The sequence below is a fragment of the Podarcis muralis genome, chromosome 1, assembly GCF_964188315.1.
Source record: "Podarcis muralis chromosome 1, rPodMur119.hap1.1, whole genome shotgun sequence".
Taxonomy (NCBI): Eukaryota; Metazoa; Chordata; class Lepidosauria; order Squamata; family Lacertidae; genus Podarcis; species Podarcis muralis.
This window is the reverse complement of record NC_135655.1, coordinates 134,594,717-134,621,192: the sequence shown is the minus strand read 5'-3', so window position 1 is coordinate 134,621,192 and position 26,476 is coordinate 134,594,717. Positions and strand designations below refer to the sequence as shown.

The 26,476-nt window shown below is 42.4% G+C and overlaps 1 protein-coding gene across 1 annotated transcript in view; it reads left to right on the top strand.

Moving 5' to 3' along the window:
• The window catches only part of SPAG16 (sperm associated antigen 16), a 409,743-nt gene that overhangs the window by 184,923 nt on the left and 198,344 nt on the right, over positions 1-26,476 (top strand). Inside the window, exon 12 of the mRNA XM_028704644.2 lies at positions 24,773-24,958. Coding sequence (XP_028560477.2) covers positions 24,773-24,958 — 186 coding nt within the window. The remainder of the gene's footprint in view (positions 1-24,772; positions 24,959-26,476) is intronic.

Below are 26,476 nucleotides of genomic sequence, written 5' to 3'. Positions count from 1 at the left end.
TTAATTTTCAGTCATTACAAATAACAACCATTGAATTCATTAAATAAAAATGCTTCCTAATAACTGAGACTTAATATTCATTTTTTAAAAAATAAAAAAATCTCACTGGGAATGCTTTATTTTCATTCACAATCAGCTCATCCAATTCATTCCTCATGTCCAGGGTCATGAAAACTAGCTGAATCATTATGAATGTCTTTGGATCAAGATACTGAAAAGTTTTGTTAGAAATAGCAGCAAAGCGCTGTTCTCAGACAGAATTAGAAATGTTAGTTATCAAGTAATTAGAATCGCTAGCTAATTGGAATGGCTGCCTTGGAGGTCTTAGTCTTCCCAGGGTTGTAAAACAGCACTAAGGGTCTGATGGTATTGGTAGGTGATCCTGCCAATCAAGGAGGCACAGAGGTCTGCCTGCTTTCTTCTTTCTTCTGGGACTTGCAAGTCTCTGGTCTCCTCTGGTCCTGAAATACTTGCCTGGGTGGAAGGGCCAAGCCAGGAGCAATGAAATGTCATTAAGATAACTAGAGTAGCCACTTCAGAGTTCTCTGGAGGTGTAAAACCAGGCATGGCATTTACAAATCAAGGGCAGGTTTTCTGATATCGCTCCTCCCTTTTAAAATCAAATGTCATCATTTATCAGGTGCGTATCTGGTTATTATGCCGCTTTAAAAAGTGACCACAACAAATGCCCTTTGAATGCATATGATTTTTGTTTTGCAAAGTAGTCTTGAATAAGTGCAAGGTTGTGAACATTGCTATGATTACAAGCTCTTTGCTCCTCCCCCACCCTAACCCCAAACCTAGAACTAAAATATGAAATCATACTTCTGTTTGTCACCATACTGGCTTCACAAAAGGAGAGAAATAAACTGAGAAATAGCCCTATTCAGACAAACCACTGAACGTTTAGAGGCAGGAGGTGGGTGGAGAAGTTAGTGCCTTCTCTCTCTGCTTTCAGACTTGGTGTGTTCCTCTGCTCTCTTATATACACCTGTATATATTATATAGGCCTGTATACTATATGATGTTTTACATAGGCCTGTGTACGTTAACTGGGCCAGTTAATTTTGGCTTGACATTGAAATATGTACATTGTTCTTAGAACATCATTAGCCAAAAACAAAAACGAGTGAATGTCCTTGGTGCGAAAAATGGGAGCAGGTTGAGCAACCACTTACAAAGTAAATGTCTTAAGAAAAAAGTAGACCTTAGTTTAAATCTCCAAGACCTTCATGTTCCCAATCCTTATTTTTATATCACATTATTACAATTACAAGGGAATCATGTAGGAATTTTAAGTCATAGCCATTATTCTGGCAGTGGTTTGAAATTATGGATTATGGACAGCGAATGAAAATATTCACCTGCCACTTTATGGCTGAACCTTCAAAAGAGCTAACCTCCATTCTGATTTGGGCTCTGGGATCAGCTGAATACTAAGCCAGTGTTAAAAACCACCTCAGTCTCCCCACAAGATCTGTGGGCCCTACGATATTTGTAAAGAAATGCTGAAGAAGTTCCCTGCAGTTAAGTAGACCAGATGTCTATACTGTGATCCATTGTGCAGCTCTGAGAATGGAATTTGCCTTGAGCTTTATAAAGGAAAAGAAAATTTCAAACAGAGTTAATAATTTGCAGAGTATAGTAGCTGGAAAAAAACTGGGAGGTGGAGGGATACCCTTTCCTTTCTTGTTGAATTTCAGGTAACAAATGGTCAGACTTCAAAGGGAGACCTCAGCATTGTGTTCTCCATATGTGTAGTGCTTTCCAAAAAGAGAAGCTTTGAAGCTTTTATTTTGATTTAAACAATTTAAGACTGGAAATTGACCCTTCCTATGTGGGTATCTCAAGATTAAGTTCCATTCCAATTCTCTGTTTAGTGATGTCAGGGATGGGAATCACCAATCCGTGAGCCAAACTAGCTAGGGGCCAGCTACTAGCTGAAGATAATGAAGATACTTGCAGATGTGGGTGATGTAATTGGTAGGCAGTGCTGGGTGGGGTGTGTGTGTCCATTGTTCTCCTAGCTTACCAACACTGCAGGTCACAACCACTTACCAAGAGGGAGAGGGGTGAGGTACAGGGAGCTTGGTGCTATGCAGCGCATGGCAGCAGAGCCAAGCCTGTTCTCCAGCCACCACATGCTACATCACTCCATCTTCCCTGTGCCTTGCCCCTCTCCTCCTTCTCTCAGTAACTGGCAGCAACTGGGAGAGCAATGGAGTCCCACCCACACGGCCGCCCCATTGCTCATGTTAGTAAGGATGGCTGTAATCCCAGAGACCTGATTTGCTCCCTGAGCTGGGTCCAAAGCTATGGCTTTGGGGGGCTCCGTAGAAATCTTAAGATTTCTTGCAAGATTTGTTGGAAAGTTAATGCTGTGTTCCCTTCCATTTTAGGCTTAGGGCTGTATACATGTGTAAATAAAACCATATTCTACAAAGATATCGCCCTCTCAGTTACCAAGGAAACAAAGCCCAAAATATATGCAGACACCCCTGAAATCTCTCGGCACTTGGAGGGTGGAGTGCATATAACAATATGGAAAGAGACTCTGAGGTACACCGCTGGGCAATTCTGAGCTAAATGAACCAGTGAGTGACTCAGTATAGGACTCAGTATAAAATCTATCTTAGGAGAGTTGTTTTAGATGACAGAAAGGTCTAAGATATCAATGTCATATTTGTTCTAAAGGGTCATATGTGCCAGACAAACATTCTAGGCCCTGCTCCGTCAAGATTTTGGCTTCAACATTAGTACACTAATCTGATAATAGCTGTACACTCCTGAAATTTTTGAAAATCCATGGTCTGTTTCCTGTTCCTACTTATGTATAGGAAGATGTGTGGTGTTGAAAATTAAAATACAGCATTTCCTTCCTTCCTTCCAATCACAAGCTGTAGAGCTGTAAAATCTATCTACTCAAACAGTAAGCTTGGTTATATTTTTAACAGGTATCCCAAAAGCACACTAAATCAATCTTCTTGACAATGATAATGCCCTCATAAATCAATGTCAGGTGAGGAAAAAAATCTTTTGAGAACTCAAAAAGTTAAGCTGATGCCAAAAATATATAAGCTTTTTTTTGTTGTTGTTTATATGAAGTGTAAGGCAGCACAATTATTGGCAGCCACTCTAGTTGCCCATGGCATGAAGATAATCCCCAAGATTAAAGTGGTGGAGGACCCCAAAACATCCCAATGAGTGCTGAGCTTGCTTAAGTAAAGGTAAAGGGACCCTTGACCATTAGGTCCAGTCGCGGACGATTCTGGGGTTGCTGTGCTCATCTCGCTTTATTGGCCAAGGGAGTCAGTGTACAGCTTCCGGGTCATGTGGCCAGCATGACTAAGTCGCTTCTGGCGAACCAGAGCAGCGCACGGAAATGCCGTTTACTTTCCCGTCGGAGCAGTACCTATTTATCTCCTTGCACTTTGACATGCTTTCAAACTGCTAGGTTGGCAGGAGCTGGGACTGGGCAACAGGAGTTCACCCCGTCGCAGGGATTCAAACCGCCGACCTTCTGATCGGCAAGCCCTAGGCTCTGTGGTTTAGACCACAGTGCCACCTGCACTTAAAGGTAAACGTACCCCTGCCCGTACGGGCCAGTCTTGACAGACTCTGGGGTTGTGCGCTCATCTCACTCTATAGGCCGGGAGCCAGCGCTGTCCGCAGACACTTCCGGGTCACGTGGCCAGCGTGACAAGCTGCATCTGACGAGCCAGCGCAGCACACGGAAACGCCGTTTACCTTCCCACTGGTAAGCGGTCCCTATTTATCTACTTGCACCCGGGGGTGCTTTCGAACTGCTAGGTTGGCAGGCGCTGGGACCGAGCAACGGGAGCGCACCCCGCCTTGGGGATTCGAACTGCCGACCTTTCGATCGGCAAGTCCTAGGCGCTGAGGCTTTAACCCACAGCGCCATCCGCGTCCCTGCACTTAGTGTCCTGCACTTAGTGTCCACCAAATGCTTACTGCGAAAGGAATTCAACATGATAGCATCCCATCAGCATTTCACCTTGCTAGATGGAACTATCCACCCTCTTCCCGCCGCATACCGTTCTGGGTAAATATATGGACCTCCTAAGCAAATTTCAGGGGGATTTTATGGGAGGGGGAAGCACAGAATCCTACCCTGTCTATTGACAGAGGAAAAGCTGAAAACCAAGTAGGATGGAATGGGATCCCTGAAAAAGGAGAGTGTAGGGGTCACCCAGTTATAAATACATTTGCTGTCTTGTTAGCTGTCACTTGCCCGTTTGGAAAGCTTCCTGCATTACAAGAACAAGAACTGCAGTCCCGTCGGGGGCAGAGTACAGATTTTGCATGCAAAAGGTCCCAGAATTCAGTTTCCTGCATCTACTTGCATCAAAAAGCAGCTGACTCAATCCTGGGAGAACTGACAGTCACCATAAACCAGGGTTGGATCTACTGGCCAGACAAGGTCCTCAGCTGGATTTCATCTGTCACTCTGTGTCCCCTCCTATCCAAAAGCTTTTCAGTTGAAAGCAGCTGTTGGGAGGGGAGAGATTCTGTGGAGCAAAAGTAAAACTCAGGAATAGAGTTACTAACAATGAAATATATACCTCTGTTTCTATGGGAAATAGCTTTGGTATTTGGCATTAGTATTAAGGGTGCGCGTGGTTTTCAGTCAAAAATGGCTCCCTTCTCCTGAAGAAGACAATACTGAGCTAGATGGATCAGTGATTCAGGCTCATGAAAGATAGCTTCCTGTATTTAAAGAGATCAGCCCCTCCTTAATATATGCATAATTTCTAATGTTTTATGAGATTATTCTATTTGCTTGGAAGAATACTGCAATATCCTAATACTTTGTCTTTTCCTTGACTTCAAAAGAGAGACTTTAAGCTTAGTGTATCATTTACATTTGAAAGCATTTTTTGCAGCTTAGGAGGTTTAGTGGTCAAAATTGCCCTGTCAGATTCATGACTCAAGAACCTCCTAAAAAGACAACCTAAGTACCATTTTAAAGCCCTAGTTAAGTAGAGCACTTTTATCCATTCTGAAGCTGTGAAAAAAGCATTAGCTTATGTGATTTGACCTTGCGGTTCTTAATGGCAGTTATTCCACAGGGTCTCTGGTGAATTTGTTAGATATGGAGACAACAGTGAGTTCCAAAGTCCTGTTGTACAGCAGATTAGATTACTATGGTCTGTCTAATAACGCACTTGACTGTGGGGGCTGCACTAAGTACCACACTGTCTGTGTGCTTAATTCCTAAGTATTAAAGATGTATCTTCATGGAACAACTAAGTTCCTATAAACATGTAACATTTGGGGTGTTAAGTGCTTTTTTTTCTTAAAAAATGTTTAGGGGTATTCTCATTTTCCTACTCATATGGAAATACTGCCCCTCAATGAGGCCAAACTTAGATTCACAAAATGTTTAGGGGTGTTCGTCCCCCTGCGTCCTCCCAGAAAAAAAGCCCTGGGTGTAAACATCAAGTACCTAACTTCAGATCAGTCTGAATTCACTGCCTCATTTACAAAATAAATGGTTGTGGCCTTCCCTAGCCTGGTGCCCTCCAGCTGTATTAAGCTGGGATTGCTCAGTCGGTAGAACATGAGACTCTTAATTTCAGGGTTGTGGGTTCAAACCTCATGTTTGGCAAAAGATTCCTGCATTGCAGAGGGTTGGACTAGATGATCTTCATGGTCCTCCGCACCTCTACAGTTCCATGATTCTAATTTCTTAGCTGCCCTCCAGCATGAGGGCAGGTTGCAACAAGTTAAAAATACATTAAAATCAGTTAAAAGAAACTGCAGTCCAGAGAATGGACTACAATGCCCTTTGGCTGATGATGAAGGTTGTTGGAGGTAATAATCTGAACCATTTATAGCTGGAGAGCACCCAGGCTGGGAAAGGCAAGTTGAATATTGCTATCCCTATTGAGGCATATTGTGAGAAAGTCGTTGAGAAAGACATTGATTTAAGTCTTGTTTCTTGGTTCCACACAAAGTGACAAATTCTGCTATGAAAGACTAGTGCTTGCAACCATATTGACCTCACAGATTAGGAAATGAAGACTCTCCGGAAATAAGTCATTTTGGCTAACCAGTTCAACTTGCATACTTAAATAAGGATAACAACTTTGTTTTATTTTGAAGATTTTTCTGTATACCCAAGTATATCTATCCCCTCTTGTTTGGTGCTTCAGAGAAACGAGGCAAAAGTTACTGACTGGGTGGGGCTATTCAAAAGACCCATTTGGGCTAACACAACCGCAATAAAAATGGTTTCAAATATGTCTGTTTCCACTCTCATGGCACACGTAGCAACAGGGAAGTTTTACAAACTCTTTCTCAAGGGTGCCAACTTGAATAAAATATTGGGTGGGCAGGTAAGCCCCGCCCCCACATAATCGATCACAAGACACAGCACATGGACACCATTTGAATGGCAACATCCATCAACTTTGGGGGGCGGCCCTGCCTCCTCAAATACTTTATTGCAGTTGGCTCTTATGCTCTTTCTGGAATAGAACTGAATGTATAAAAACAACCAGCAATTTACAAACATCAAACAAAAAGCATGGCTAAATCGTGAAAAACCTGTAAAGCTTTTTAAACAATAAAAAATTCTATTTCAGGACCAAAGGAATAATAATAAAAAACCAGTTTTGCTCTTACAGCTTGATCAGAGGTACCCAACATGGTACTCCAGAATTGTGGAGTACAACTCAAATCAGCCTCAGTCAGCATGGGCTATGGTCAGGGATGATGGGAGCTGAGGTCCACAATGTCTGGACAGCACGTTGGTTGTTCCTGAGCTGTATTGATCTGCTCTCCTTTTTGTGTTCTTAATATCTTTTTTTAAAAATGAACCCAAAGTCCTCAGCCAAAGTAGCAAATCACTCCTGAACAGAAGCTGAAGTGGGATTGTTTTCTTTCAAAGTAGGCTAGGTATTCATTGAAAAGAAGTGGGGTGGTTTAGGACCTAAAGTTTAGGTCCACCTAAAATGTAGTCGTGTGGTATCTCACTTCATTCCATCACACTTGAACAATGATCCATAGTGAAATTTGAGAAATTGTAAGAGAAGTTAATTTTTTTTACTCAGACTAATCTAGCATCTTTGGCCAAATGGTTCAATGTCACATGCTATATAAATTTTCTGCAGGACTTGCCTGGCAAAGAGAAATCAATAAGTAGGTAATGGATTTGATTAAAATGTTTATTTTTCCCTCCTCCTGCTCAAACTAAAATGCTAAATGTCCCTTGCCATCCACATTTATCTGTGGGTTGGCTTCTGCTTTTAATGAGTTTATTGAAATATTGTTTTTGGTAGTACCTAGGCAGTTTCAAAAATCCTGGCTGGTGTTTGTGGGAAGTTAGTTATTGTTTTGCTATTACGATTGTCAGATCGACTCTGAGAGAACCTTTGTACTTTTCCAAAGTTGCATAGGAAGGAGAATTTTATCAAATGTGTTATTCTGCCCAGGAAGACTCCCTGAGTGAGTGCTTGAGGGCCCTGCTCCTTCCTGCCACTTACCATCTGGCCCAGGGCGGGGCCTGACAGGCCTCACCAGGACAGTTGTTACTGCCGGAGAGGCACAGAGTGTTTTTAAAATGTGTTTGTTTTGTTTGTTTTTTAATTCTTTGGATTTTTTGTATGTGCGGGGTGGGGGTGGGATGGATGTTGGTTGGGCTTGGGGAATTATTTTTTTATTATTTTTTTGATGTTTTTGTAATTTTTACATTTTTCGCTTGTATTGTTTTATTGGTTTTGGCTGTTTGTTTAAGGTGTTATTTTGTTTTTGTTTTTAGGGGGAGGGTTCAGGGCTGCCGGGGAGTGGGCCCCAGCCCATAAAATGGCTGGGGCATGTTCCACAGGGCGGGATGCACTGGGACAACCGATCTCAGTGATCACGGGTAGGAGGAGGAGTTACGCTAAGACCAGACCCTATCATTACAGAGGAGGCAGGTTTAGTCGTTGTCTGAGGACTATCCCTGCCTCCGGGTCTGGTCCTGACCGGATGGATACTAGAATCAGCAAGGGATACCCACATGACCTGAAGGTGCTGCTGTGCAATGCCAGGTCAATGATTCATAAGACCACTGCCATCCATGACTTGATCATGGATGGAGGATTTGACCTGGCTTGTATAACAGAGACCTGGTTGGATGAAGCAGATGGGCCTGTCCTTGCCGCTGCTTGTCCACCAGGTTTCTCTTACGCACAGCAACCCAGGTCATGTGGGCGGGGAGGGGGGGTTGCAGTGATTTTTAGGAAGTCATTAGTTTGCACCAGGCGTCCTGTTGGGAAGACCCAGTTTTCTGAGTGCATGTTCTGGAAGTTGGGCAATAGGGGCAGTACAGGATTCCTTTTGGTGTACCGACCTCCCCGCTGCACCAAGGATTCCCTGCCCGAGCTGCTTCAGGTCGTGGCGGATGTTCTCCTGGAGACACCTAGCTTGGTCGTCCTAGGGGATTTTAACATCCATGCCGACACGACCTTACAAGGGGCCGCTCGGGACTTCGTGGAAAGCATGGCCTCCATGGGGCTGTCCCTGAATAAGTCTGGCCCAACCCATAGCCGTGGACATGCCTTGGACCTGGTGTTTACCTCTATGGATGTTGGTGATCTGACACTAAGTAAAAGCGAAACGAAAGAAGTGCCATGGTCAGATCACTTCCTGGTGCAACTGGACTTCTCTGCGACCCATCCCCTCTGCAGGGAGGTGGGACCAATTCGGATGGTCTGCCCCCGCCACTTAATGGATCCAAATGGTTTCCAGAGAGTGGTAGGGGATGCTTTATCCCATGTTGATGGCCTTTCAGCTGATTCCCTGGTGGCCCGCTGGAATGTGGAGTTAACCAGGGCTATTGACTGTTTGGCTCCGAAGCGCCCTCTCCGATTGCATGGAGCCCGGACAGCCCCGTGGTTTTCCACGGATCTGAGGGCAATGAAACAATCGTTGAGACGGCTAGAGCGCCGGTGGCGGAGAACTCATTCCGAATCTGACCGGACACAGGTTAGAGCTCAACGTCGAGCCTACCAAGTGGCGATAGCGACGGCGAAGAAGAATTTCTTCACCGCCTCTATTGCATCTGCAGAAAACAGCAGCAGGAGACTTTTTCAGGTGGTTCACAATTTAGCGGAACCACCTGCAACATCGGGGCCCAGTACGGGCCACATGTTCTCCTGCAATGATTTTGCAAAGTTTTTTGCAGATAAAATCGCTCAGATTCGGGAAGAAGTAGACTCCACCGTGGGAGCAGGGCCGGGGCGGGAGAGTGCTAGAGTTCTGTCTAGTCAAGTTGAGTGGGATCAATTCCAATCTGTTACCTCCGAGGATGTGGACAGGCTGCTTGGACGAGTGAAACCAACCACCTGTCTCCTGGATCCTTGCCCATCCTGGCTTATAAAAGCTAGCCGGGAAGGACTGGGCAGTGGGCTTCGTGGGGTGGTGAATGCTTCCCTCCATGAGGGAGCCTTCCCAGACCCGCTGAAAGAGGCGGTTATTAAACCGCTTCTTAAAAAACCATCTTTAGATGCGGCCACAATGGCCAACTATCGCCCAGTCTCAAATCTTCCATTCCTGGGCAAGGTGATTGAGCGAGCGGTTGCCGAACAACTCCAGGCACGCCTGGAAGAAGCGGACCATTTGGATCCCTTCCAGTCGGGATTCAGGCCTCATCATGGGACTGAAACTGCCTTGGTCGCACTGGTTGATGATCTCCGGCGGGCTAGGGACAAAGGTGAGAGCTGTTTCCTAGTTCTGCTGGATCTCTCAGCGGCGTTTGATACCATCGACCATAGCATCCTTCTGGACCGTCTTGAGGGGCTGGGAGCTGGGGGCACTGTTATACAGTGGTTCCGCTCCTTCCTCCTGGGCCGTGTTCAGAAAGTGGTGGTGGGGGATGAGTGTTCAGACCCCTGGGCTCTCACTTGTGGGGTGCCTCAGGGTTCTGTCCTCTCCCCCATGCTTTTCAACATTTACATGCAGCCGCTGGGAGAGATCATCAGGAGGTTTGGGCTGGGTGTTCATCAGTATGCGGATGATACCCAGCTCTACCTCTCTTTTAAATCAGAACCAGTGAAGGCGGTGAAGGTCCTGTGTGAGTGTCTGGAGGCGGTTGGAGGATGGATGGCGGCTAACAGATTGAGGTTGAATCCTGACAAGACAGAAGTACTGTTTTTGGGGGACAGGAGGCGGGCAGGTGTGGAGGATTCCTTGGTCCTGAATGGGGTAACTGTGCCCCTGAAGGACCAGGTGCGCAGCCTGGGAGTCATTTTGGACTCACAGCTGTCCATGGAGGCACAGGTCAAATCCGTGTCCAGGGCAGCTGTTTACCAGCTCCATCTGGTACGTAGGCTGAGACCCTATCTGCCTGCGGACTGTCTCGCCAGAGTGGTACATGCTCTGGTTATCTCCCGCTTGGACTACTGCAATGCACTCTACGTGGGGCTACCTTTGAAGGTGACTCGGAAACTACAACTAATCCAGAATGCGGCAGCTAGACTGGTGACTGGGAGCGGCCGCCGAGACCATATAACACCGGTCTTGAAAGACTTGCATTGGCTCCCAGTACGTTTCCGAGCACAATTCAAAGTGTTGGTGCTGACCTTTAAAGCCCTAAACGGCCTCGGTCCAGTATACCTGAAGGAGCGTCTCCACCCCCATCATTCTGCCCGGACGCTGAGATCCAGCGCCGAGGGCCTTCTGGCGGTTCCCTCATTGCGAGAAGCAAAGCTACAGGGAACCAGGCAGAGGGCCTTCTCGGTAGTGGCGCCCACCCTGTGGAACGCCCTTCCAGCAGATGTCAAAGTGATAAATAACTACCTGACATTCAAGAGACATCTTAAGGCAGCCCTGTTCAGGGAAGTTTTTAACATGTGATATTTTATTGTATTTTTGGTTTTTATGGAAGCCGCCCAGAGTGGCTGGGGAGGCCCAGCCAGATGGGCGGGGTATAAATAATAAATTATTATTATTATTATTATATTCCTTATGTTAACATTTTTTCTATGCTACTCTTAAAGCTGCAGAAGTCATGTCAGGATCTGGATTCGCAACCCTATGTGCTGTGCTTTCAACAAAAATGGTTATACTTCCCTACTAATGTGAATGTTCTTTTTCCCTTCCCTGCTGTGTGATACCAGAGGGCTTTTGTGCTTAAGGTAGCATGCTAAAGCTGGGGCATGCTGATTTTGAACACAGCTATGGTGTACCCCTGAGCAAGTTAGCCAGCGGCACTGTAAATAGAGATCTAGTAGCATAATTTAATACATATCAAGTAAACCTTTCTTTCCAAAGACTTGGTGAGCTCTCAGGAAGAAAGCATTAATTGGTTTTTACCTTAATGAAAAATTGTCTTTGTATTTTTGATTTGGAAATAATACCGAATGGCTGAACTATTTTTCCTATTGCTAACTACATTTCACATACCTCACTTACTTATGGGTTGATTTTTCTGTGTTGAAAATAGGATCATGCATTTCGTGGGCGCACATTGCCAGCTTACCATGAAATCCTGAAGGTTGTGCGAGTAAGCCAACCATTCTTGCACAAAGTACTCCAGCGATGGTCACTTTTCATTTCAAGCCCCACTTTTTTCTCAGTATCTGTCATTACGGCAGCTCTTCCCACTTTCAGCTTAGCCCCTGAAGTGTAGCAGCAGATACAGCCTTGCAGTAGGCATGCACATTATTCATGGATATATTTATCCTTCACTCAAAAAGTGACCTGACATCCCCCAAAACAGATGTGCAGTGTACACAAAGCTAAGTGTTTCCATATTGACATTTTGCATGTCCTGCTTGCATTATGACATGTGATTTTATCTATAATTGCTCCTGAGAGTTGGCTTGATGGTGCATGATTTATTTATTGTCTGTTAAATCTATATCCCTCTTTTCCATGTGCAGTGCACAAACTGGCTTGCAGTAAAGGTAAAGGGACCCCTGACCATTAGGTCCAGTCGCGGACAGCTCTAGAATTGCAGCGCTCATCTTGCTTTATTGGCCGAGGGAGCCGGCGTACAGCTTCCGGGTCATGTGGCCAGCATGACTAAACTGCTTCTGGCGAACCAGAATTCAGGCTTAATCGAGGATTATTATGATTATGATCAAACTCTAAGACTATTCTCGAATTTGTCAGAAGATCTAACATCTTTTTTCTCTGTCCCGACGCATAAAATAAACCAAACACAAAGGAAGACAGGTGCATTGTGGTTTAACAGTGCTTGTAAACAGGCTAGACAACTCCTTGGTAACATCTACAAAGAGTATAAAGCCTCCGGGGCAACGGTCTTGCCAAAAGAATATTTCCAAGCAAAATCAGCCTACAAACAAATTCAAAAGGAAGCCAGACAGGAATGGCAAGTGAATCAATGGCGGGCAATCATAGAAGCCTCATCATCACGGAACTCCAGACAATTTTGGCTCCTGGTAAATAAAAGAACTAAAAGATACCCTTTGACTATTATTCCTGCCCCGGTTTGGGAATCTTACTTAAAAAATTACTTTGCCACAACTGACTGTATTGCTAATACAAGAGATGAATTCCAAGATCAGCTTCCCCTCTGGCCCCCCACCGATCCGGAAGACATCCATGATTTGATCGTTAAACTCAAAACAGGGAAAGCACCTGGGCCAGACCTGATCCCGGCAGAAGCTATAAAATACCACGCGGACTGGTGGGCCAAAGTCCTGGCGACCATCTTCGATGCCGTTAACAACTCTGGAATGATCCCGGAAGTATGGAAGGACGCTGTTATCATTCCAATCCACAAAAAGGGCTCACCAGATGACCCGGGGAATTACAGAAATATCAGTCTGCTCTCAATAGTGGGGAAACTGTATGCCCGCTTCCTGCTGAACAGACTTATCCAATGGTCCGAAGAGAAAAATTTAATTGGGCCCGAACAAGCTGGATTCCGCCCAAAACAGTCAACAATTAATCATATTCTAATTTTACAGCATCTTGCCTGGAAATATTCCACCCCAAAGGGTGGCCAACTCTGTGTGGCATTCATTGACCTAAAGGCAGCATTCGATAGTATCCCCAGGAGCATCCTCTGGGAAAAACTCACCCGCTGGGGCATCGACAGAAGGCTTCTCTGGCTAATAATCAAACTCCATGAGAACTCAGCGGCTAGAGTGAGATTCACCCCGGAGGGTGATCTCACCAATTCAATTCCCATTAACAGAGGTGTCCGACAGGGTTGTATATTGGCTCCATTCCTGTTCAATTTGTTCATAAGTGATATGAGGACTCCCCTAATAGAGGCTCAAGAAAGGATTCATGCACCCCGCCTAGCACTTTATCGCTGCCCTTTGTTACTATATGCGGATGACGCAGCCATTCTTTCCTTTTCTAGAGTAGGTCTCAGGAGGGCCTTAAAAATTTTTGGATCATATTGTAACACAAATTCCCTTACAATTAATTATGGAAAATCTAAGATCCTAATTTTCTCAAAGAGCCGGAAACTCCATAATTGGAAAATTGATGGGAGAGTCATCGAACAAGTCTATAAATTCCAATATTTGGGAGTTTGGTTACAACATAACCTCAGATGGAAGGCCCATGTAGCCTATGTTACAAATAGAGCCAAAGCTATCTCCTTGGCGATTTTGCGATTCTTCTTCACCGATGGGGCCCTTCATATCCCATCGGCGTTGAAAGTCTTCAAGGCCAAGGTGATTCCGACAATTGCTTATGCCATCTCAATTTGGGGGACTTTTGCCAACCTATATCACCTAGAGGTTATTCAAAATCAGTTTTTAAGAGGGATATTGAAACTGCCCAACTGTGTAAGTAATACAGCGTTACGCATGGAACTTAACACTGTATCCCTGGAAAACGCTCTGTGGAAGCACATACTTTGTCACTGGTTATCTCTATGGCACAATCTCCCAAACTTGTACTTGATACAATGTATGTGGAGAGATGATTTCCAGAGCCCATGGGTAAAAAGTTTACAGCTGAAGATTACGGCAATGGGAATCTCCCCATCCAAATTACTAGAGCAGGACATAGTTCCAGCTAAAAGAACAGTAACCTGTAAGCTAGAGGAGATGGACTTGCAGCAGAAAATGATCTTGGGCAATGGTACCTGCTCACCTCTAAACCTTGGTTTATTACCCCTCTTAAGGCTCCCAAACTATTTGAATTCCTTAACTTCTTCGGCTCATAGATATGCCTTTGTAAAGGCAAGATTCAACACCTTCCCATCGAACGTGCTGAGAAATAGATTCTCCAATGGACAGATATCGCTCTTATGTGATTGTAATAGTGGGGCACCGGAATCGTTGCATCACATAATTCTTGATTGTGCTTTTCACTTATCGGCCAGTGATAAGTTTTGCTTTGCTTTCGTTTTTGTTTTGCTTTGGTTCTTGTCTGTTTTTTGTAAGTTTTGGCGGTTTTAAATTTGGAGGTTCAAGTACATTATGGTGGTATGGGAAACTGTCGTGTGACGGGCCAATGGCCGTAATAAAGATCAATCCAATTGTGAACCAGAGCAGTGCACAGAAACGCTGTTTACCTTCCCACCAGAGCGGTACCTATTTATCTACTGGCACTTTGATGTGCTTTCAAACTGCTAGGTTGGCAGGAGCTGGAACCGAGCAACGGGAGCTCACCCTGTTGTGGGGATTTGAACCTCTGACCCTCTGATCAGCAAGCCCTAGGCTCTGTGGTTTAACCCACAGCGCCACCCATGCTGCAAACACACACACAAATAACAACCTATTAACGTAACCATAAAAAGGGGTTGCATCCAACTAAGTGATGCTCAGAGGAGACTCATTGAAATTAATAACACAACTAAGTCCATTGATCCAGAGAAAACAGTAATGTAGAAAAACAAGGTAAAAGTTAAATAAGAGCAGATAAAACATCAACAATGACAGCTGGTTGAAAACATACTAAGCTGTGATTTAAAAACCAGCATTGGAATATAGTTCCATAGCTTGGGTACAGCCAACGTCCTGTCTCAGGTTCCTGCCAAATGCACATCAGATGTCAGCAGCATATAGAGGAGGGCATTCTTGGGAAATCTCAAAACCTAGGCAGGTTCATACGGGAGAAATGTAACTTGATCCCAAACTGTTTAGAGCTTTTATAGGTTATGACCAGTAGGGATGGGGCAGACGCTAGTTGGATCTGCATTTTTTCACACACATACTTATATAGAAAATTATTTGCGTGTTGAGGTCCCCAAGCCATCCCTCAAATATCTCACAACACACACGTAATTTTTGTTTAAGGTTTTTGGCATAATTTTGGCCACAACTTTATTAACATACATGATTGTTAGTGGTTGCTTAGGCATTCATTAAGACTATCTGTCCCCCCCCCCCCCCGCCTGGGGACAGAACTGACTTCCGGATTCCACCGAAAACCAGTAAGGGAAAACAATATTGGGGAGACATGGAGCTGAGGCACAGACCCTCACCTCTCCCTGCATGCTCCCCAGGACTTGCCGGCCCTAGTCCCATTCCACGGATTCGGACGAAAGCATGGCAAGCCCCTGGGTTCCTTTAACGGAATTCCCTTTCCGCAGCAGCACTGGAGGGGCAGGCCCAGGCAATCCTTGCCCCTCCTCCAACCAATTTATAACCAATGCCTAACCGCAACTTACAAGTTGTGACAATTTGCTACGCAGTAGGCAAAAACCAAATGGCCCAGCCAATCAGCCAGATGGACAAAATTCCTATCAGGCCCCTGCCCCAACGGCAGACGACCCCATGACAGGCATAGCAAGGTCAACACAAAAAAACCCTAATTACAGGGCGGGTGGGCGGGTGTTCCGTTGCACGCAGCAAAGAGACAGTTCCAAAGCCGCGTGCACAGAATATAAAGCCTTAAATCCCTCCCACCAAATTGCAACACACAAATTGCCCCAGCAACACGACCATCCAATCATTGCCACAGGCCAACCTTCCAATCCTGCCTGGCAACAGAGGGGCGGCCTGGCAGACCCCACCGCAACCCACGTTCTCTGTTAAGGAGAACACTCTATGCTATCATCCCCATAGCTCTTCTTATCTTGAATGGAATTTTAAACCTCCTCCCTCTCTCATTAAAGACTAACATGGGAGTAACAAACAGATTTCGCTTCAGATATTGCTTCTAGCAGCAGCCAGTAAAGCCATCATAATCGACAGTTGATTAGTTGAGAATGGCAGCTTTTTTCTTTTTTTTTACAAGCCTAGGATGAGTGGATTGCTTAGACCAGGAGTAGAAATTTAAATTTTTTTGGCTAATATGTTAATGTGTTAGAGAGCTTTCAGTTAGATTCTTCAAAACACGAAGCAGAGAAAGTCCTATATGTGGCTTAATGCCATGTTGGTGTCCTGCATTCTATAAAACTTCCAGCTTGAGTACAGGGGCACCGACTTGGGCCCCACACTGTGGGTGCCCAATGTCAGCACACGCCGTACCATAATGATGTCATGACATGATGTGACATCACCATGTCATGGTGAACCATCATTATGGCGCAACACACTTCCTCTGGCACCACGCTGGCAACAGGACTGGGGTCTGTGCCTCTCCCGCGGGGCCCCATGGCAGGGGCGCAGGCCCCCAGTCAGTCGCTGTGGCACCAAGGTTAAGGTGGAGCTCGGCCGTGGTGGATGGAAGTGGCAGTCGTGGCGCACCAAGGCAGCACTCGCAGGGCGCACTGAGGCCATGGTGGGGGGCGGATGCTGGGCAGCCAAACTTTTGTGGGTGACTGGGCTCCTGGGGCCCCTGGAGATGGCACCAGGGGTTGAGTATATTTTTAGCTACAGATGGGATAAGGAGAATAGCAAATGTCAGGGCTTTTCAGTTCTGCCATGGTTATTTCCTTGTATCAGAATCACCAGTCTTGGTGTTAGAATCCCCCCCCCCAAAAAAAACCCCCAATTCTTTATCATGAAAGCATTGAATTGTGGAGTTGGAAGGGACCATGAGGGTCATCTAGTCCAACCCCCTGCAATGCAGGAATCGTTTGCCCAACTTAGGCGTCAAACCCACAGACCTGAGATTCAGATTGTCATGCTCTGCCGACTGAGCTATCCCAGCTCTAATGCAAACCTTTTCCAAGAAGCATTTTGTAAACAGAAAATATATTTGTTTTGTTTATAGCAGTTTTCACATGCCCACTAAAATTCACTAAAATGTATTTGTGTGTGTCTCAGGGGTAGTGATTCATGGTGCATGAATATATTTGCAAATGGATACTCTTGGTTCAGCTAGCCTTCTTTTCATGATTGCAATTCTGCAATCTTTGCATCTCTTGCAGATAAAGCATCTCAGTCAGAATCTGGAAATTCTATTCTATTTGGTGTAAAGCTACTGGTAATTGGTTTATGGAATTTTTTTTACTGACTTAATTGAGAAAAGTATGGACTAAAAATTAGGGAGGAGTGCTGAATTGGTGAGGGCAATGGCTCATTTCTGACTCAGAAATTTAAAATGGACAATCCTAAAATATTTCTATTCTACTAACTTGAAAATCACCTTCATAATTTTTCAGCAAACATTGGGAATAGTTGAATATTTAAGATTATAAATATCTTTATATTATGCATGAACAAAAGAAAATCCACCCTGTAAAGTATGAAGGGGCTTACACATTTAATGGGATCTCTATTAAGATAATATGTGAAGCAGTGCTGTTAATGCAGATAAAGTATATTGCATTCTTAATAAAGCTTTTCAGTTATGAGGTACTGGAGGGAAGATTGAACAAGAATATTTTAGATTTTTAATGGTCATATTAAATAAATTAATAAAGTAATAATTCAAACAGATGAATAAATTGAGTCAATAATAATAATAACAAAATAATAATAATAATAATAATAATAATAATAATAATAATAATACCACCTCCCCCATCTGGCTGCATTGCCCCAGCACACCTCTGAAAATGCCAGTCACATGTGATTCTTTGGACTGAAATCAGATACCAAACTGTGACGAAAGCTTTGCAAGCAGTTCAGTGTTTGTGTCTCATGCATATTAGGTTCCCCTGCCGCAGTGCGCAGCTCAAGGGCGCAGTGGCAGAGGGCAGGCAGGAGGTGCTTGGGCATCAGATGGAGCAATTGGATGACCATATGGGATGAGTTTGGGTAGTGAAAGGTAAAAGCTGTTTCAGTCAGTTTCTCGGGCGAGGGAGGAGGAAGCTAGATTTCTTTAAGGAACACATCTTTACAAAACAGAAGAGAACTTACTTCCTTACTTTGGCATCAACCTGCAGACATTTCTTCCCTCCTAGCAATGTCTTGCTATGGCAGCTGAGGTCAGCACTTCTACTCTCACTTCATAGACTTTTAATGCTAACCCTTGTAAAGTGGTTCAGAAGTTCTAATCTCTGGGAAAAACTCCCTCCACCTTCAGAGCCAGAGATTATCAACCTTTAATGCAGAGCTCTTTGCTCCCCTCAGGTATGTTTGATTTAGGAAAATATCAGAAGGAATATTTCAGGCACTTGTCAGCATTTGAAAAAGTAATTTGACATGTTTTGCATTTTATGCATTTGTCCAAACACCTTCTTGTTACCTCCTGCATTTTAAATATAAGTGAATAAACCCAGTCAGACTGAAGTATTCTTTGACTGGTATGGCCTTTTATCTCATGGGGCTTCTTACGCCTCAGTCTCTTATGCAAGTAGCTTGCAGGGAGAACATGGAGCGCTGACACTGTGCCAGTGCTGTGATAGTGTGGGGAGAGGTTAGCATTCTCTGGCAATGAGCTAGTAACTGTTGTCCCCTAAATAATTTGTCATTTTAGAAAGCAGCACAGTAGCTATGATATGTTTGCCTTAAATAACTGAGGTCCTTTCACGTTTCCCCCACACTTTTGGGGAGTAACAGCCCTGTTTCTCTCTCTCTACTTCAGTTGCAGGCCAATCAACAAAAGATTGCAATCCTAGCTCCATTTACCTGGGAATTCAATAGGACTGACTTGTCAGTAGACTTGGGGTGGTATTTCAACATGTTGATTGACTAAGTTAGGATACTTAAGTTCAATAGGTATATTCTGAGTAAAATTGTAGTTGGTTAGGATTGTAATTAATTGAACACAGTCAATTTCAGGAGTCCATGGTTAGGACTGTGCTGTTAATGAGAAGTCCACTGCCCATTTATCTGGGAAAGCTATATTGAACACTGGGACTTCATTCCAAATATATATGCCTAAGACTTCATTGCACTGCATGTGTGGCCTTGAGACACTGCACTCTATGAATGACATTTTCTCTCCAGACAGTTATATAATTAATTGATGTAATTTATTACATAATCCTAATAAAACCTCCCTGTCAGAGGAACAGAGAACTGTCTGCAAAGTTGTTATTCTTTTGAATAACATTAAGTTACTTTGGATAATGTTTATAACGGCAACCCTACTTTATATATCCAAGTTTTTCAGTGCATTGAAAATAAATGAAGGTATTTCAAAGTCTGTTTTAACCAGTCTTTATCTGTGGCTTTATTAATAATACACTGACATATTGTTGTCATTTATGATGGATCAAAAGGCACCTTTATATTGTGAACCACACTGTGATCTTTGGATGAAGGATGGTATACATATTTAATAAATAAAAATAAATACAATTATTATTTAAGTTTAAATTAATCTTCCCTTCACCTTTTCTAAAATGTAACCATGGGCAGCCATCATATGAGACTGGACGAGGCTCGCAGAAGGAATGCAGGGCACTTCTAATTAATTTGTCAGCTTTTGTTAAATCAATAATTCTTTTATCAAATACTGTACATAAAGACTTCTATTAAACACACAATATACTAATACATGAAGATGTATTACATGGAGAATATCTAACTAGAGATGGGACTTTCTTTCTTTCTTTCTTTCTTTCTTTCTTTCTTTCTTTCTTTCTTTCTTTCTTTCTTTCTTTCATAATGAAGTATTATTTTGACTGTGCCTTGGCAGACTTTTTAATATTGTATTTTTTCATATATTTTTATTAATTTTTCAAATTTATAACAAATAAGACACCCAAATAAAGAAAAAAGAGAACAACATTACAATACTAAAACAGAAAGCAACAAAAACAAACATATATATACCTAATACTTTAAAGCCTAATTTATATTTCATTGTTAACTGACTTCCTCGAATCCCTGCTTACTGAATTTCATTGAAACACTTTTTAACAGAGGAGGAATTTGGCAAAGTTTCTGGGTTTAAATTGAACAAGCTAAAGACAAAAATGTTGACTAAAAATATGAAAAAGGAAGAAAATGATAAATTAGAGAGGTTGCATGGAATTAAAGTGACAAAAAAAATTAGATATTTGGGAATCTGGCTGTCTACTAAAAATATAAACCTGATTGAAAATAACTATATTACAACATGGAAAGAAATTAAGAAAGATCTAGAAGTGTGGAACAGAGTGAAATTATCGTGGAGAGGAAGAATGGCAGTGATAAAAATGAACTTACTTCCAAGGATGCTATTTTTATTTCAAAACTTCCCTGTAATTAGAGGTATTAAATTATTCAAAGAATGGCAAAGAACCCTCTCCAAATTTATATGGCAGGGCAAAAGACCTAGAATCAGTTACAAAATTCTTACAGATAGAAAGGAAAGAGGGGGCTTTGCAGTACCTAATTTGAAACTCTATTATGAAGCTGCCAGTCTCTGTTGGATTAAAGATTGGATCACACTAGAAAACACTGATTTATTAGATTTGGAAGGGACGGATAACAGATTTGGCTGGCATTCCTATTTATGGCATAATAAAGGAAAAATACATAAGGGCTTTTCAAACCATATTATTAGGGGACCCCTTTTGGAAGTGTGGGAAAGAAATAAAAAACTCTTGGAATGGAAAACACCATGGTGGTTATCCCCAATGGATATATTAATAATAATAAAAATTAATATGGAGGGAGAAAGGCTGACATGAGGATATATTGACAAGCTCAGAAAGTGGATGGAATATGAAAAAATATGAGGACTTAAAAGACAAGTTATCTGGCTGGTTACAATATCATCAAATAAATGCTATATGGACAATGGATAAAAAATTAGGTATGAATGAAAAAAAATCGAAGTTCCAGATAGAGATAATTGAAAGTAAACATAAATTACTATCCAAAATGTATGATATACTACTAGAGTGGGATACGAAAGACGAGGAAATAAAAGGGGTAATGACAAGGTGGGCAATGGATCTGGGCCACAATATTGAGTATGACAAATGGTCAAAATTATGGGTCAGCGGAATGAAATTTACAGCATGTGTAACGCTCAGGGAGAACTTAGAAAAAATGATGTATAGGTGGTACATCACCCCAGCAAAGCTGGGGAAAATGTACAAAACAGGAGATAAGAACTGTTGGAAATGTAGGACAAAGGAGGGCAATTTCTTTCACATGTGGTGGACGTGTGAAGAAATGAAGAAATATTGGGAACTCATATATAATGAGTTAAAAAAAATATTTAAGTATACATTTCCTAAACGTCCGGAAGCATTCTTATTAGGAATTATAGGAGATGAGATCAAGAAAGAGGATAAAGTTTTATTCCAATATGCTACGGCCGCGGCCAGACTGTTAATTGCCCAAAATTGGAAGAGTCAAAATATACCGTCAATAGAAGAGTGGCAAACGAAACTATTTGAATTTGTTAACTTAGCAAAATTGACACAAAAAATTAGAAACCAAAAAAATGCAAAGTTTATTAATGATTGGAACAAATTCATGACCTACATAGAAGAAAACTATAGAAATTTAAGGACTATAGCGGGTTTGATGTAAATCTCATGATGTATAAACTAATTGAAAATGTAAGCTGCAGGAGAATTAAATAATAAAGACTAAGAAGCCTGAAAGCAGGAGGGATGGAGGTCGGTAGGGGGGTGAAAGGAAATTTAGATCATGAAAGACATAGAAAACAAAGGAGAGGACTAATAATTGAAATGGAAATTGTTTATTACTGATATTAGTTTCTCTCTTTTTATCTTTGGAACTTTGTACATGCAATGATCAATTTTAGATGCAAGTATATTTTCCTTTTTTTTGTTTCTCTTTTTTGTGTATGTTTATTTGTTTTCTTTTTTTCTGTTTTATGTATATGAAACTTAATAAAGAGAATTAAAAAAATAATAATAAAGGTCTGACTTCCAGCTCAAAAAAGAAAAAAGAAAAAAAAGAAACACTTTTTAACAGCTTTCCAATATCCTCTTTCTAATCAAATTAACACCTTTAGTTTACAATGTTCTTCTCTTTTCATAATTATCCAAATCCATAGTATTTTACAATTAATCTAGTCTTAGGCCCATTTGGTACTTGCAAATAATTTCTACTTATCGTATGTTACAACATTTAGCTAAATAGTCTTTAAATTTCTTCCACTCTCTTGGTATTCCTCTTCTTTCTGAACACGGATTCTTCCAGTCAGGTCGGCCAGCTCCAAAAAGTCTAACATTCTTCTACTGTTGGTATTTCTTTTGATTTCCAATTTTTGGCCAATAAAAGTCTTGCCACTGTAGTGGCATACAAAAACAATGTAACAACTTTTTTGGGCAATTCCAATACTATTATTCCAAGCAGAAAGGGTTCTGGTTTCTTAATAAATGTATTTTTCAACATTTTTTTCAACTCATTATAAATCTGTCTTTCACCTTGGGACACGTCCACCACATATGATAAAAGGTGCCTTCTTTTTCTCTAGACTTCCAACATAAATTATCATTCATATGGTATATCTTTGCTAATTTTACTGGGGTTAAATACCATCTATACATCATTTTCATGATGTTTTCTTTTAATACAGTACTTGCAGTAAATTTAACCCCTTTCTTCCACAACCTTTCCCAATCCTCCAACATTATATTGTGTCCAACTTTTAAATATTGTACTGGAAATTCCTTTAAAATATTGCTCACATTTAATTTGTACAAATTTGAATATGTGGCTGACTCCAACAATTAAACACAACAACAGAGGAATGTAACTTCTGCCGCCACAGCCTCCCCAACCCAATTCCAAAATTTGGACCCTGTCATGCTCTAGCAGCGAGGAATCTCCACTCACCTGGGGCTCTGGAGGAGCAGCATTTGCTGCATGGTGCAGCCGTGGCTGGGCCTGGGAGGCCACCATCTTCCTGTGTGGCTGGGGAAGGGGATGACCATTTGGTACCACCCCACCTCTGGGTGCTGTGCGGGAGTCCCTTCTGAAGTCCATTTGTGCCTGAAAAACAGATTTCAAAGAGGCTCCCTCTTAGTGTCCATCAGCTGATGGGCACAGAGGAGAGCCTTTGAAGAAGCTGGCTTTCAACACTGATCGGTTTATGAGTTCTGAGAGGGAACTCCTATGAAGTCTGTTTATGCCTGCAAATGAGGAGTCCCTCCCAAGCTCCCTATCTACAGTATGGAGATAATGTTTGTGACCTCTTCCAGAATTGTTTTAAGACTTATAGCAGCATAATATGTCTTGTTGGTGTGTGGGGATGTGTGTTAGGGGAGGGGCAGTACCTCTGGTGGGTGACATCTTGTGCTCCTTCTCATGTAGTTTGTCCACCTTTGGACCCATCCTGCTCTTAGCTCTCACTTGTGGCTTCTAAAAGCTGTCAGCATGTGACAGTGGCTACACCCTTTGACTGGCTGGCTAAACTAGGTGAGAGTAGCCAATGGGTCTCAAGCCCTCAATGATTTAGGAACTGCCCCTGCATGAGAAGACAGACTCTGGTGGATTGAGTGGACAAGACTTGTAATGTGTCCAACAGTCAAGAAGGTGGTTTTTTCATGCTCCGTAGAGGAAACTGAGTGGCAGATAGAGCTTGTCAACCTGGGAAGAAGGAAAACTCTGTGCCTTGTGCAATATCTTCACAAGGAGAAAAGGCTAAGAAGTAAAACCTACACAAATCCGGAGTCCCTAAGATGGTTGGATGGCACCTTGCACACCTTCTTCCAGCAACTCCTGCAGCCAAGCTGGTGCCACACATATTGCTCTGCTTTCCTTTGGACCACATCAGCAAGGCTGAGAGGGAGGTCTCCTAGTCTGGGCAGCCCAGGATCTCCATACACACTGCCCAGGCTTGTGCCCCAGGGAGGTCACTTAGGTGCTGCAATTTGACTACACCCCTGGGGGCACACTCCATTATCTCTCAAGAAAGATGGATGACAACAACAAATGTATCTGGTTGCTTTGAATACCATAAAGCACTATTAATTAATGTTTCAATATTTTAATGTTGTATTTTAATTTTGTTTTTAAGTTGTAATCATTCAGCTTGTTTTTATTATTGCTTGTAAGCCGCTCTAAGCCTGGCCTTGGCTGGGGAGGGCGGGGTATAAATAAAAATTATTATTATTATTATTATTATTATTATTATTATTATTATTATTATATTTTCATACTTTGACATAAACTTTAGGCTCATAGTCAAGAAACATTGCTTACCCTGTCAGTCCTATTGGAGATTTGAAGGCAAGTGAGCAAAGTTTTATAATTCCACAAAATGCCACTGTATTCCACCCCCCGCTCACTCCTGTGCTCCAAACCAATGCTAGAGGATCTCCCAGCCTTCCAGAGCAGATTTAGGGGGCCCAGGGACATGGAAAGTCCCATTGCATGAGCATATCTCAATTTGAACATGCAAAAACTTGGGTGAATTCCACTCAGTGAAATTAATGAACATCACTAAGTTAGGTCCATTAATTTCACTGGGTCATCTCTGAGTAAAGCTTTGTAGAATACCACCCATGGACGTCATCATATTGACCTGAGAGTGTTACCTGAAATGTTGCCCATGTGTGATCCAGATTTCTTATTTTCAACAGTGGAACAAAACTGGTCACTTCCAGCGGAGATGCAACTGTTCGGATATGGGACTTTGCAAAGGGCGGCTGCATTTTGACCTTGGAAGGTCACAGCTATGCGGCCTGGGACTGCTCCTGGCATTCATGTGGAGATTTTGTGGCTTCTGCCTCTATGGATAAAACTAGCAAAATATGGGACCTGAACAGGTATGTGATAATTTTTAATCATTTGTATGTTGAAACAGATTCTAGATGTTTGGGGGGGGGGGGAAGGTTGGCTCGGGAAAATGACAAATGATCTTTTAAAATTTTCAGATGCTTTCAAAAACACCAAAATAATATTGCACTATATTAAACATAATCTACTCAATATAAATAAAATGAATAATCAAAAAATTATGTCACATTCTATGAAGTGTCTGTGTGTGCATATCTATTTTATTCAGTATGAAAGCCTATTGGATTCAGTGCCACAATTTTTGCAGATCAGAGATTTGTGTCATGATTACACCCGATTTTTCTGGTTGTAAGTTATTTTCACATCCATGGGGTTTTTAGGATTTCCCTTTATATCAGTTCTGGTAGAGCGGAGCAGTGTGTAGGTATGTCTCGAGAACACTCCCTGTGATCCTCCTGGGGCTGGAAAGGGGTTAGTTTAACCTCCAGTTTGCTAGTAGAACTGAATTACTGTGTTGCGAAATGATGCATGTCTAAAACGTGTGTCACCAATATGAAGAGTTTGGAAAGCTCTGTGGTAGAGTATGGAATAGGTGATTTATAGCAAGTGGCAGGAAACCTATGGCTCTCTTGGTGTTGCTGGGTCTAAATTTCTCATCATCCCCTACTATTGACCATAATGGCTGGAACTGATGAAAGTTGTAGTCAAACAATAAGAGCTGTTGGACAGTGGAACGGACTCCCTTGCGAGGCTAGAGGCCATCTGTAATGGATGCTTTAGTTGAGATTCCTGCATTGCAGGGGGTTGGACTAAATGACCCTCAGGGTCACTTCCATCTCGTCAATTCTGTGATAATAATATGAGTTCCACAGGTTCCTCAACTTCCAGTTCTTTTTTGTCCATTTCTGAGCTATGTAAGGACTTGCACCATCTGGCGATGACAGTGTAATAGTACCAGTCATGAAATTGTACCAACATGATATTTTGGGTTTCTTTATTCTTTGCTGCTGCCGTGACCTATGGGATTAGGTCTTAAAAGTACTCTTTTGTTTCTTGGTGATTGTTATGGAAATTACTGGCACATGACACCATGTGTGTTCTTACGGCCAGGAAGAAAGCATCTTCATTTTTTCCAAATCCTACTTCTAATGTCCAGAGTCCATTCTGGGGGTCTAATCCGGCCCACTGGTCGGTTTAATCTGGCCCCTGTGGCAATTTATTTCCTGGGGTAAAACCCTAAAAAAACCTCAACAACCTCAGGATTTATATATTATTTTTTTTTAAATATTTTTTATTGAGTTTCTTTTCTTAGGTTCATGAACACAGGATAACAATATGAAAGTGCAAGAAACAAATACAAAAAGAAATATTAGAGAACAAAAAAAAAGGTTGTTTCTGTCCAACTTTCAATAGTTTTTTTTCCCTTCAATATTCCAGGTGGACTTCCCCACATCCTCCCGACCCTGCGTTCTCTGCGATAAAAGTTTCAGCAATTTGTTACCTTGTTTCTTAACTTACTGTATCTTTCAGTTATTATGTTTCCGAAT